This window comes from Eurypyga helias, unplaced genomic scaffold (assembly GCF_000690775.1).
Source record: "Eurypyga helias isolate BGI_N326 unplaced genomic scaffold, ASM69077v1 scaffold4705, whole genome shotgun sequence".
In the NCBI taxonomy this organism is placed as follows: domain Eukaryota; kingdom Metazoa; phylum Chordata; class Aves; order Eurypygiformes; family Eurypygidae; genus Eurypyga; species Eurypyga helias.
The window spans coordinates 89,744-104,523 of NW_010253268.1; the positions used below are offsets into that span (position 1 = coordinate 89,744).

At 40.4% G+C, this 14,780-nt stretch overlaps 1 protein-coding gene across 1 annotated transcript in view; it reads right to left on the reverse strand.

The window, feature by feature from the left end:
- LOC104510371 (VPS10 domain-containing receptor SorCS1-like) overlaps nucleotides 1-14,780 on the reverse strand; it is a gene marked incomplete at its 5' end in the record, with an annotated part of 115,098 nt that overhangs the window by 49,680 nt on the left and 50,638 nt on the right. The window contains 7 exon segments of the mRNA XM_010152599.1: nucleotides 649-779; nucleotides 2,571-2,688; nucleotides 3,722-3,829; nucleotides 4,816-4,907; nucleotides 6,539-6,615; nucleotides 7,081-7,183; nucleotides 13,664-13,810. Of these exon segments, the coding sequence (XP_010150901.1) occupies nucleotides 649-779; nucleotides 2,571-2,688; nucleotides 3,722-3,829; nucleotides 4,816-4,907; nucleotides 6,539-6,615; nucleotides 7,081-7,183; nucleotides 13,664-13,810 (776 nt within the window).

Below are 14,780 nucleotides of genomic sequence, written 5' to 3' on the forward strand. Positions count from 1 at the left end.
AACCTTTTATCACGCCTTTCATGACTCACCAAGAGACTCTTTCCTATAGCATACTGCAGAGGAAAGAAGTCTTCGGAAGGACATTAACCCAAATCACGAAGGCAGTGTCTGTTAGAGACTATCAAACATGATGGTCCGGATGTAACAAATGACCCAGGTATTCCCTAGATACTTGATTTCCAGAAGCCGAAGGCCTACTTTGCATGTGCATATATTTGTACACAGATATACATGTATGTGTGTATGTATGAAGAATTTTTTAATTTTTACACACACTATGTATGTCTTACTACTTTCACAGCCACCCCTGGTCATTGCTGAGGTTAGACGTGCTAAATGGACCTTTTATCTTAATGCTGCACAGAGCTCAGATGTCACCTGGAAAATGGTCTGTTCAGTATCAATTTTGTGAGAGAGTTGGCAGAATAAAGATATTTATTCCACCTTTCTTTTGAGATACCTTCCTTGGCAGATTAAAGATATTTATTCCACCTTCCACCTTTCTTTTGAGATACCTTCACTACCAGGGAGCAAACTATTTAGCCACTTACTTGTTTATTAATATCTACTCCCTGCAAGACTACAGCCTCTCCAGTGAGCCCTGAATGGCATGGTAGAGAGCACAGAGTTCTTGGGCCCATTGCTCACCAGTCAAAGTCTGCCTCTGTGCACACGCATGGCTCTGAGGTCATAGCCCCAGCATATTTTCCTTGCATGCATTTCTTCTCTGACTTGCGCTTCCTGTAGATCCTTTTTGCTCCCATGATGCAAGCTTCTCCCTGGAAACAAAACCAAAAATATCTTTCTCTGACACCCACCAGACTATTTGTATCACCCAATTTTTCCAAGCCTGTGCAATGGGAGCTGTGACTCAAGGGAAGAGGATGGGAAGTCAAATGCCATCTCAGTACACTGAAGCTAATTAAAGCTACTGAAGCTTTAGCTGAAACTAAACCACCTCTTCCAGTGCACACTAAGAAATTATCTGAGGTTACTTATGTATCTGATTCAGTTCTGAATTTATTCTAAGGCCAATGAGCAATTGATTCAGGCCTATTTCTCATTTATAGATTAGGTTTCACAGCAACAGAAAACATACTCTGATCCCTCTGCAGTCTGAGAGACAGAGCAGGTTTATTTCTTTGGTCTGATCTCTTCAGCAAGAATTTTGTTTAGTGGAAGCTAGTAATATGTGTATATGTAAATACTTTCCACAGACTGTAATTTCAGTTTTTACAGGGTTTTACTTGTTATGTGGATGATAACATTTCCTTGTCTTTTCAGTCCTATCTTTAGCACCTTGCCAAATATTTCCATCTAGGGAACAATCCTCTGCCTTGTAGTCTCAATGGAAAGCAAATCAAAAGGCAAGAGTCCACAGCAGCCTTCCTAAAAATAGTTCTGCAAGCTCCAAAGCCAACATTCTCAAAGATATATTGTGAAATCCTTGGCATTTTTGCTTATGCAAGCACAGGAAAGTAAAGAAAAAAATACAGTGGTGTCTCACTTATTACCTTTTATGCTGTTAAAAATCGCTGTAGGAAGAGAAACTTTTCATGGCTTTGATTTGCCCATGAAACAGAAGTGCCTGAATGGCAAATGGTGTAAAATGCTGTGCCTCCTTGAATTTCAAGGAAGCAGTACCAGTTTTCAGGATCTAAGCCATAATCGGTATTTTTAGTGTGGAATTGTGCCTTGTGTGAGCAGCTAGTCTGAGTCAAACTACTTTCATTTCACATTCATTATTAAATTCTTGCCCAGCAAGATACGTACAGAAAGACAAACTTTGATGATATAAATGGGTATTTTTGCTTTAGACTTCAGTGGAGCCTGTGGTGTTTATATAACCACAGAATTTGGGCCACATTTTATTCTAACCTGCTACAACACAGGCTGTTGTGTCATATATGCCAGGGCTGGGAAAGTACCCCAAGGCAGGTGCAGGCACTGTGGAGCACGCGTTACCTTGCTGGGCACTTAAGCAATGGTTCCAGGAGTGATGCAGAAGCTGCATCCAGGATGCAAGGGACCAGGCATGGGGACCCAACAGACTGAGGAATAAAGTACCCAACTCCCACAGCAGAAGTACTACTGCTGCTGAGAGAGAACAAGGATGAAACCAAGTAAGAAAGAAAGGAGTCTAAGAGAGCAGGAGTTTGGAGAAAGAAGCATGAAAGCATCTAGAAGGGACATAAGACACTGGTTGTGAGGACACAGAAGGATGGGAGGAAGAGAAAGGAGGTAAGGGCAGGGAAACTGGATGGGAGATGGAAGACTGAAGGGCTTTAGGCCTCTTTCAGCAGCAGTGCTCCTGCAGTTGCATTCCTCAGATCTGGATAAGTCTGAGCTAATTGCCTGCATGGAGAATGAAACTGAAAAGGCAGCTGTTCATCCTTTGGGGCTCACATAGTGCAATCTGAGGTCAACACACCCATGTAACAAAACAGACCCATCCAGTAAGGGGCAATCTGATACACCAACCTAACAGGAAAAGACATTGGATCATACTGAGTTTTAACTGTAGGATGATTATCTACTTCAGCTCAGATCCCAGCCTCCTTGCTTCTCACCTGGCTGTGGAGTTGCCAAGGCCTGTAGTCTTCTTCTGCACACCTCCGATCAAAAATGGACTTGTAGTCTACTTTCACCAGCTGCCACTCTGAACGGTGGCTGAAATGTCCGAACACTCTACAGAATACAGCAGAAAGAGCATACAATAATAAGGAGCATCAGATGGAGCCTGGTAGTTACACACGTACAGTCACCCACAAATTTTCAACAGAGATAGTTATGCCACTCCTACAGATTTGCACTTGACTGACATAGTGAAAGACAAACTAAGCTCCTAAATATCTACAACTTCCTTAAAAATTGCATATAGCTTTTATTCTGTGGATCAAGATCCTCCCACTTATGCCAATTTCCAAAATGACTATACAGAGAAGACCTGACATGGGGCTGGAGACAGTTATACCTACAGGAGTTTGATATCTCAGTTATGAGCTTTGGAAGTACCTTCCACACAAATTAAAATCAGAACATGAAGGGATCATTCTGCATACATCTCTATTAATTCAGTTTAATTTCCAGGCGAAATATACTCTGTTTATTACAAGGTCAGTCCTTTTTTTTTTTTTTTTATTTTATTTCTTTTACAAGTAGAAACTGAATTTTCTTCCTGTTTTCACAATTCTTATCTCAGGTAAAATGTCACGATTTCTGGCAGGGTGAATCCAGATTTATGCACCCTGCAGAGCTCAGCATACCACACTGAATTTAATCATAATTTTTCATGACTCAGCCTCCAGGCAACATTTTGTCATTCATTTTTACAAAAGAATGTCTTCATTTTTCTGTGTCTCAGTTTAAAAAAAAAAAAAAAAAAAGAAAGTAGCAGCAAAACACAGCTATAAAAATACCCCACCATTTTTCTTTCAAATATTCATCTGCCAAGTGTAACTCTGCTTTAAATCACATTCAATTTGAGGAGTCAGCTTTCATGCTGATAAGCTAAGTGATAGTTTTTGCAGCTTGCAAGGAACCATGTTGTCATTCCCTCAATCATATCACAACTAAATATTCGTGATTTAGCAACAGAAGGCTGCATACTTCTGGCTTGAGACAGTCCTCCGCCAGAAATGCTATTGTGTTACCAACAACCCTCATAAGCTATTCTCAGTGTAGCTCCCATCAACGTTACCTTGATGACATGCTCACTTACGTCATGATGAGAGTTTCCTCTCCAGGTTCCCCTAATACTCCATCTACAAACAGTGGGAGGGATGTGAAACTGTACTTGCTCCAAGACCTCCCTTCATCAAAACTTAACCTAGGAGAAAGCAGAATTAGTATCTTTCCTTACTCTCATCCTACTTTACTTTAAGAGACGCTCCAGTCCACTAGAGCTGATATGGAGAAGCAGCAAGCAGCTTCAGGTCTTGGATACTGCACTTAGTCTTTTAAATAACTACTTTTTTCAGAAGCATCATAAATCAGAGCATTGATCAAACTTGTTTGGCATTATACTGCTAACCCATTGCCAATACTTAAGGTGTAGAAAGTAGTAAAGTTACATTAGAGACTGATGCTTTAAGGGCAAAATGTACTCTAGGGTTAGGATTTTTTTAAAAATAAACAAGTGATTTTGAGCATCTTATTTTTGGGTCCCCAACGTAAGACATATTAAGGAGGTTCAATTTCTGGAGCACAAGAGCTTTGCCTCTTCTGACCAGCAGTCTTCCCTGTGGTGGGTCTAAGCAAAAGCTTGGAACCATTCAACACTTCCTAAGACGTGAGTCTGTGAGTTTCAGATATTGATATGACAATAACTGCAGTAAATCATGCACAACATCACAAAACCATATTCTACCTACCACATAAACTCAAAAGTGTTAGTGGGGACACATTTTTGCCTTATTACATATATAATCATGAACCTATTCAACAAAATTTTCGTTCATAAGTCCTGCCTGCCACTTAGAAGACAAGTTCATCAATAATTTTGAAAATTAGGAGTACTTTGGTAACTTAAGAGACAAAGCCATAATCCAGATTCATATTACCAAACCCAAGAAGCCAAGTTGTGCTAAATCAGAAAAATTGTGGAATTACATTGACAATATCTAAGATATGGTGAAACTGAAACTGTAAGCTGGAATTGCGTGTTGCTTAGCTTTATCCGAGTTAATGTTTGCTGGTATCATAACTGATATTTTTCTAGACTATAGCTACAGAAAACTCTCTATGCAGCCTAACTGCTTACTTCCTGGCATCTGAAGAGGGACAGCAGACATTTAGCATAGACAGAGTCATTACCAGAGATGTCTGATAGGCAGAGATGTGTGTTTCATGGCAACCAGTACTCCACCTTGATCCAGGTACAGAACACTGTGCTCTTCCTCAAAGATCTGGGGAAAAAGTGCATATATTTAAAAATATTCTCCTTAGTATTAAGAAAATGTCATAGTTCATTAAGTATTATCATGACAGAAGTATGTGCTAGGGAAATTACCAAGAAGAGGAAGACATTTTATATAGACACAGTTCTTGGGCTTTTTTTATATGTGGGTTTTTTGTGTGTGTGGCTTTTTGGTGGTTTTGTGGGGTTTTTTTGTTTGTTTTTTAACTTTCTAGAATCATAGAATGGTTTTGGTTAGAAGGGATAGAAGGGATCATCTAGTTCCAACGTCCCTGCCATGGGCAGGGACACTGTCCACTGGGTCAGGTTGCTCAAAGCCACATCCAGCCTGACCTTGAACACTTCCAGGGATGGGGCATCCACAATTTCTCTGGGCAACCTGGTCCAGTGCCTCACCACCCTCTCTGTGAAGAATTTATTTCTGATGTCAAATCTAAATCTACCCTCTCTCAATTTAAATCCGTTACACCTTCTCCTGTCAGTACACACCCTTGTGAAAAGTCCCTCTCCAGCATTCTTGCCCAGGTCATTGGAAAATGCATCCTGCCTCTGCTTGATAGAAAGTTAGAAACTTTAATTTTTGCAAGGAACAACAATTTTCCTCCTTTTGATGACAGAATTTTGTTTAAAGAAGAACTTTATGTGTTTGCACATGACTGGCCCTATCTCACATAAGTGATGTAGCCAGAAAAATGAGGGCTGGTCAAACACTGTAAAATAATTAGATTCTTAGAATATCAAATATTTTAAAAAATATTTTCTTTTCCTGTGTCTTCTTTTGTATTGGCTTTTTGCAAGCATCTCCTGTCCAGTTTATACAGCAGCACTTGTCAGTCTGAGAAAGTCGGTCCTTCTCTCCATGACTTGATATCCTACCCAGAAAACAGGAAAAACAGAGCTTCCTGTTCTGAGGATAAACACATTAAAGAGTAGCAGTGCTTTGTTAACAGGTGGGATTTCACTAAATATTAGGCAATTTATTTAACTTCATCATCCAGGCTCTTTCCACAGTTAATGGAAAGAAAGATAGCTTCAGAACAGGGTGAACTGGATTCTTTTCTCTCCATTAAATTAAGAGCAAGGCAAGGTTATCAGTCTATATGGTCACTGAACTTTGGACAACTCAGCTTCGGTGAAATGAGTCCCACATGTAGTGAGGGAGAAGTAACTATTGCACTGCTAATTTTATAGCAGGTTTATATGTAAATTATATGTAAATTATTTATATTTATATGGAAATTATACTCATGGAAGGAGAGAAAAATGTTTTGATCAGTGCAACAGCTGTACAACAGTAAAAGCAAACACATACTTTCCTTATATATATTAATATTTTAATCTCTTCTTTACTATTGGGTTAAACTGAAGCAAAACTCTGAGTAGAATTATAAAAATATATTAATTATAAACATATATGAAGTCTAACAACATATTCAGTCCTTTTCTTTCGGCATCTATCTACCTATCTCTATGAAGGGAATAAATGTTCTCCCTTTTGAATAGATTTGAAAAAAAGCTATTCTGTATCGAAAAAACCCTAAAATTAAGCAACATTTTGAGCCTACTTCTATGACAATTTCCTATGATTATTATTTAAACCTGTTATTCTGTATCATTTACCTGTCTCCAAGTGTTCCCAGCATCAGAAGAAACAAACATGCTGATGTCATTGTCTGATAGTTCAGTGCCTATATTACCTGTAAGATGGGCATTGATTAACGATGCGACATTCTAAGAAACAGCAGAATTAGCACATCAGGGTAGTAAATATATTTATTTACTTTTTGCAATTACAGAACTTGGAGTTTTGGGGAGAGAAGGAGGGGGAAGGGTAGGGAAATACTTTAATTTTGAAGAATAAAATATATAAAAGATCCAGTGCTAACAGCTCTACACACCTTCACATGCAAAGGAAGTGCCCTGGTTTGGATCTAATGTTGATGGGAGTAGAGGACTAGAAGTGATCCACTTGGTGTAGGTCGGTTTCCATAAAAAACATATGATGAGCTGAAGGTCCATAAGGACTTCCATTTGACAGCCTTCCATTTTTCCTGCTACTGCTGGTGTGACACCCCACTCAACACCCTCCCCAGCCATCACAAACTCAAGATTTCTTTCAGTGTTTGCACATCATACATTGGCAATCTTTAAATGTTTCATACCTGAAGCTACAATAATGCTGGGGGCAGTGTCCCGGCTGGCGATGTTTCCTGAAGTATAGGGATTGTCTGAGACCTTCAGGTGAAGATGAAGGGAGCAATAGGGCTACGGAGAAAGGGGAAATAAAGGTAAAAAACCAGGCATAACATGAAGTGCATGTTCCTATTTCTACAGCCTTAGAAACATAGTGTCTTTCTGTATTATTTCCTAACCTCTGCATCCAGCCCCGCTCAGAAATACATGGTCTCTGTCCTGGTCCTGTTGTGAGAGCAACTTGGGGTGGTGAGGAGTCACCACTAATTAGCCATGAGAAACAACTTAATTCAGATGGTGCCATACCATTTCTTAACTCTGACTATTTTTGACAGGACACTGTTCTGAATTGCACTAAGAAAAAATGCCTGGACAGGAAAGTGTTAGTTTAAATGTTGTTTAATACAATGCTTCATCGCCCCATTTGGATGTGACCTTTAAGATTTCAATACAAATACATCCATGGAAACCTCACCTATTTGTTATTGATTTTGTATGTCAGATACTCAGATAAGATAGGAATGGTACAGAATAAATCAGGAGAGCAAGAGAGTGAGACAGACAGGCAGACTTCCAAAGTTGCTCTTACAATTCCCTCCAAACCTGTAGTCTGGTAATTGCTGAAAATTTTCACAACTTTGCCTTCTCTTGGGTTTTATTTTCAGTACTTTTTTTCTTCCAAACCTCATGAAGAGTCCTTTGTGAAACATGCCAAGGGAGGGGAAGTGAAAAAATATTGGCAAGAAAACCTGAAGCAAACTGACCAAATTGAGGGGGACATCATACAGGAGCACACAGCCAAGCCCATGCTGCAGCTTGAATCGCTCTCTAAGATGAGAGGAGAGGCCATGCAGAAGGCCCTCAGGCTGTTAGGAGGCACATCTTTCTGTCTAGTATCAGTTGCCTAAAGCCTAGGTCTCCAGCTCCAAAAGTTTAGTAGGCTTCCTCTGCAGAAGACCAAGCCCAGTGGGTCACTGGAGGAAGATCACTGACCCTTCCCATCTCAAGGTAGGTGTCTATGACTCTGAAAGTCTCTCTCTGGAGAATGACAACAACAAAAGGCAGGAGATTGTTTGGACAAAGGTGAATGAGGGTGGTGACAAAATGTGAGAGCTCTCACATGAGACAGAAAAAGGGGACATGGGTTGTGCAGAAGGGAACACAACCTGCCAAGTGGAATATACTGAGGAGCCTAACTCTAACTGACAGCCTTGTGAGGGCAGCCGCTGGAGCAGCCCCGGGGCATAGGGAGGGAGTGGAGACCAAATTGAGCTGACATGCATGCAGGAAGTAGAAAAGCATTGCAAGAGCATGAATTCTTCTATTTCACATTTTTATATGTTCTGAAAAGTCTAAATAGAGAACATATTTTTAAAACTAATACTCTAAGCCCACTTCAGCATTCTGAACACAGTAGCTAATGGCAGCAACTCAGCCAATTCCCCACCGCGTCAGAGATTAAACCTCGATAGACTCAAATCTTTATGCTACCAGAGGTTTTCTTTCAAATTTGCCTTAGTTTTCAGATATAATACACAGAAATGGAATACATATCTCAAGTATTAAAAGCCAGCTCAGCTGTCTAATAGAAAGATGGTATTGAGATGGTATTGATGCAGAAGTGGCATGACTTCTTATTGGTTGGAGCAGAGTAATGCTCATGGTGTCTAGTGACAACTGGATATGGTGTAAAAAATAACTTCTCTACTCTAGCCAAACACCTCAATTTATTTCCCAAGGCCATCTCACATGCTTACTGTGGCAGCACTCTCTTCTCCAGCCCTGATGTATACCTTCTCCATTTGCATCCTTATATAATTCATTGACAGATATTTTTCCAGACTGGTTAGTCTTCCAACACACTGTTCATGCCTCTGTGTTCCTCTTCTAGCTCCCATAGCTTAATGCGTATGTAGATATCTCAGTTTTGGTTTTTAGCATTTCTATCAGCTGTCTCTATCCTTCTTATTATAACCAACAGGCTACTGAAATAATTATTTTCATCAGAATCACCAGTTTTGTGTTTCCTTGTCACTGCCTAGGAGCCAGCAGTTCTAGGTGCTGCACAGACACCAAGAGAAAGACAACCATTGCTGTGGAGCATTTACAACCTCGGTAGAAGAAAAAGCATGAGTGACAGCACATTGCTCTGCTCACTGCCACAGTTCTTACAATGATGGAGTTCATTACTTGCTTCCTAGTATTTTTCAAGCCAGCACTTTGATGCTTCTCTCCTCAGAAGGCTCATTAGTCCATAGTAAAATTTCTTATAAATCCCTACAAAACTGCTTCTTGGCTGTTCTGCACAGCCCACCTGAACAGTCTCCAATGGCATGACACATACAAAACAGCTATCAGCAACCACCCCTGATCAGGAGTGGGACAAAGTGTTCTAACACAAGAGTGATGTTAAACACCACTCACAAAGCTAGTGGTAGTCACAGTATTCACTCACTGCAATAGCAAGGAGCAGTGAAGAGAGATAAACACCTCCAGGAGAGAGATTCAAACCACCTCACTTCCATGCTTAACTTACTCTGTAGCAGATGGTGTGAAGGCTCTCCCTTAAAAGAAATGGGTCTTTGTCCTGAAATCCTTGTAATCCATATAAACAAGGCAAAAAAAATGTGGGAAGGAATAAACAGATGTCTGGGGAAGCGAGGCACAGAGAAAATAAATGACTTGCCCAAGGTCACATAGGAAATTGGAGATAGGCCTAAAAATTGAATCAAGATTCTCCTGAGATCCAGCCCCATGTTTTAACCACAAGACCATCCTTGCAAGCAAATTGATTAACTCTCATAGACAGATGCCCATAACTTGCAAGATAGAATTACACCTCAGTTAACCACTTCACAGCACAAGATCAGTAGCAAACAAACCCAGCATCTTTGGGATATAATACCTTGGCAGCTTTTTTTTTTTTTTTAAGATTAAAGGTATTCACTGTAGAAAACAAGTGGTATACTCAAGAAAAATAAAACCTTGGGATTAGATAGAATTTCATTGCTTTCCTCCATCCACATTATTCAGAACCATCTCACAAAAAAATGCAAAGAAATTCTTTGAGTTGCTTTGAAAGAAACCAACTTGAGCATAGTGTGAGAAGAGGGACGGTTCTGTCTGGCCTGCCTTGTTTTTCAACCAGATTTCCTCTTAACCTCCTTAGCTGCCAACTTAGCTGCTATGTACTCTTTTCTGCATTAAATCTTCTTTAGTTTAGGTTTATAGACCAGATGCACAGAGGACACAGCACCTCACTCACAGGCTGTGGACCATCCTGTCACTCTGGGAAAGGGCAGATCCCAGTCTGCCAACAAGCTGGAACATACGTCATTGCTGTGTTCCGAAATATTGCTAGAGACAATAACACTGAAAACCAGCAGTGTGAAAGCATTGGTATCTGCTGTGAAGTAAGGTGGGGAGCTAAGCTAGATTTACAATGGACTATTAAGAAGTCACTTAGCTATGCCATAAGGAGAAGCAGGATCATGGCAAGAACAGTAATATGTAGAGGGAAAAGGAGCAACTGACATAAGGAGGTAAAACGTCTGGTGATGCAGGAGTAAGTGTCTGAAGAGGTAAGTGGAGGTTGTGAACTATTTAAATACTACAGCTATGTCACATTAATAAGAAACAGAATTGCCTCAAAGCATAGGACAATTCCTTTTCTCCATACTTTTCCTCAGCAGAATGCTGTTATGGATCCCTGACTTATTTCCATAGAGCTCTTACAGTGCTTTTGCTTCAATAATTTCCCCTACCACTTCCAACTTGTGTGGTCTTCTCTCTATCATTTCTTGCATTCTCGCATTCCATATTCTGCCTTCATCTTCTCCCATCATTAACTGCAAAGCTCAAATCAGATTTTTAAATAGCTTGGTTCTCTTGTAGAATTGCTATTTTACTATGAGATTTTGGTGCATTTTATATACCTTCCTTTCTTTTGCAGACAGACTGCCTGTTCCTGTAAAAGACCTAACAAGTCAGTTTGGTTCAGAATTAATTTACTGGCTTTCTTGCAAATTTTCAAGTCAAACACCTGAGACCCTGTCTATTCAGTGAATGATCCCTGCTCTGCTACCATTCCACCAGCTTGTGACCACCTAAGCATGAAGGAGGCAGGGGGGCTCAGGCAATGTAAAAGACTTCTTGCCTGTTTTACCACATGCTAAGGGAAGAGGAAAAATAAACACGGCTAAACATTCCTCTAGCCTTACCATGGGGAAGGGCTAAGTTCCTTCCCATTCTTCTGGAAGGGCAAAGACTGAGCTACATGGTTTAAATCTATTGAGGATTTGTCCCTTGACCAACTTCTGCAGATGCCCATGGCCCCGAGATGCCAACCCCAGCCCAAGTCACAGAGCATTTAGGAACTGGTTGCTTTCCAGTGAAAACAGGATGAAAAGCCTACATCGAGCTTGCACAGGTGGAAGCAATTCTCAGGGCAACAGCATGGTGGCATAGAGAGCAAAATAAAAATGAACCAGAGTTTAAGTAGTGTTTTGTGTACTCGAATTACAGGATATAAAAACAATCCACAGAGAATCAAGAGCTTCCCTGGGTTAGTTTTCTTTTTGTCCCTACAACTGCCCCCACTTCTGCCTCTGCTCACAATCCCTTGCCTGGCTTGTTCAAGCTCACCACCCTCAAGGGAACTCCAGCTTGTCCAGGCATGTCTGGTCTAATACTAAGTGAATGGTATTCTCAGGTGCCCATGAGTATAGTAGCAGATACAGTTCAGGTGGGGAAGCTTAAGGCAGCCATAATACCCTTTCTCAGTAAGAGCCATCCAGTCCTGGCTTATACGCAGCCACATGACCACTTCCACTGTACAGTGGATAACTGCAGTGGCAACACACCCTTTTATATAAAATACACAGTATCTGCGAACTACTGTTTGATAAGGACCCTGCAGAGCAGCACCTCTGGATCATATCCGCAGTAGTGAGTCAGATCTCTCGATCAGTGTGCAACAATACCAAGAAAGATGTTTTCTCAGAACTCAGACTTCAAATTGATGGGAAAAAAATAGAGCTTACTTTGATTATTTCACTTGCACACATGGATTTTATTTCTACTGCCTTGCCAGCCCCCCAAAATATTACACTATCATATCATATAATAATCTTGGGTTTCTGATAAAATTGGTTGTATTTTGAAAAAGTCAAGGTGTGTGCTTGTCGAATATGTTCACTCAAGTTAAAACTAGACTAAAATCAACTTGAAACAGAAAGACTTCTAGACATAGCCCCTTCCAAAAAATTCAATTGCTTTATGTCTGCAAAATTTCTGAATGTCATCATTTTTGTTTTCATCATCTAGAAAGACTTAATTTAAAAATGCCCTTAGTTACATTTTTTAAAATGTTGGAAGAAGAAAACAAACCTAAAAAAAATTAGTCAAGCTCTGAAATAAACAGAGAGGACTGAGGGTCAAAGAGAGGAGTTATTTTTCCCAAACTGGAGAGAAAATGAAAGGCTTGTATTTTGTCTCAATCAAAAAAAAAAAAAAATCAATTACTTGAACAGCTTCAAATACCAAGTTATTTATTCTTTGCTCCTGCAATAATACATGGGCTTCAGTTAAGATATTAGTGTAGTGTTTATCTGTGTATCACAATGCACAAAATGCAACACTGAGCCAGATTCTAACAAATTTACAAACTCTAACTGAGAAACATCTATCTTTTTCAGATGGAAAATAACACGCAGGTACAGGACAACATGAGGAAGGGCAGTTTAAGTAATGCCTCTGATTCTGCCTGGAACCATGCTAGAATTTGTGTAACATAAAAGCTATTGAGAAGCTCAAAGACCGGGCATCTGAGTATTATGCTACTACTGTGTATAGATTGTATTGGCTGAAAAACATGTCGAGATCAGTCTAAGCTTTCTAATTTGACAGAGATCTCCAATTCTGTTCACACCACTTATATTTCACTTTCACTCTTGAAAACTGCATATAATGATGATCAAAGACTTACCTATATGTTGATCTATATCAGTAAGCACAGAGACAGATACAATATACTCTTAACACATAGCTATACATATATTGGGATGAATATGTCAATTCTCACTTCTGAGCCCCAAGAGAAAATGACAAATGTTAATACTGCCAACAGAGTGGACTGAAAGGAGCTCTCCTTTCCTTTGAGCCTGCCGCAAGTTAAGTCCTTGAAAGTTCCCGAGCTACAATAGCTCGCTCCTCCCATCTAGTGTTCGGAGAATGAACTGCACAGAAACGGCGTCCGGCTTCACCTGCTGTTTAAGGGGAGACCATCAGCTGTGCAGGAGGAAGCTGATCTATGGTGCTACCTTTTGTTCCAGAAATGAAACTGAATTAAAATAAACTACAATGCCAGCTCTTGCAATACCACCTTGCAGCCCACACCTGATGTACTGTACTTATAATACACAGCACTTCCTCCATGAGTTATATCGCATGGAGAGAGGAGCTGCCCTGTCCTTGTATTATTACCTGGTAGAAGATTGTTCTGTGAGATTACCACCCCCAAGTTCCACCCCCACCACCCTCCCAGGTACTTACAAGGAGACAGTGAATGGGGTTTCCTCTCAGATCAGTGCCCGGAGCCTGCAACAAACTCCAGTCTCTCCCTTTATTATAGGTGATGAAAGTCTTCACTTGGTTGTCAATCTTCTTGTTAGCCAAGAACATTCCCTTTATCCCTGCTACCTAGGAAAAATTGACATGGCTGAAAAATAGATCAAGTCGATGCAGGTTCTGTGCATGTGTGCCTCTTGCCCTGTGAAACCCCACAGGTATTTGGTGGCTGAGACGGTGTGGTAGATGTCAGGGCAAGAACTGCCAAGGAGCATCAAATTGAGGTGCTGGGGACAAGATAAGATGATCACAGGTGAAAAGGTGACAAATGGAAAAGAAAGCTTGTATTTCAGAATCAGCATGGGAACATAGTCAGATAACAGCATTATCTGTAAAGTGACACTCTCAGCTGTGTAGGCATCCTTCCCCTGAAAGATGAAATGTGTACAGGGCAATTATTTGTCTCTTGCACTGCAGTAGCAGGAAACAGCAGCATCTGGGCCTTGCAAAGAAAATGACAACACACATAAACTTGCAGTTCAGTGCTTCTGTTCTCATATAGCCTGCTTAAGACATTTCATATGAAGAACCCAACATGTTTCATAATTATCAGTGTTTAAACAGGATAACTTGGGGCACAGAGGTATTACGTATTTTGAGGAAACCAAAGCACTGGTGACTCAAGCAAGGTCACCCAGAACTTCAGGTATAGAGCTAACAATGAGATTCTCATCCTTTTTTTTTTTTTCTTTTCCCTCTGGTGTTTTATTCCATAGACCTGCAGGTGGATTTTGTAAAGATGTCATGCTAACAGACTCATGTTGGAACCAAGCCCAAAAGTGTCTTAATGGGGAGAAAAAAAAGTTAACCTCAAACCACAACTCACGCTGCAGAATGTTCCCATCTTCTCAGCACACTGAAAATCAATAGCCCAATAGCTGCTGCAGCTTGCGAATGAATTTGTTAGGCTGTCATTCTGCAATCTGAGTGCTGCAATAAGAAGGGAAGTGAAATGGGGAGAAGGAGGGGGAAAGTAAGAAATCTTTTGGTTTTCAGCAAGTCTGCTCAGTCATCTAACCCAACTTTTCTTATGATGCAGAAC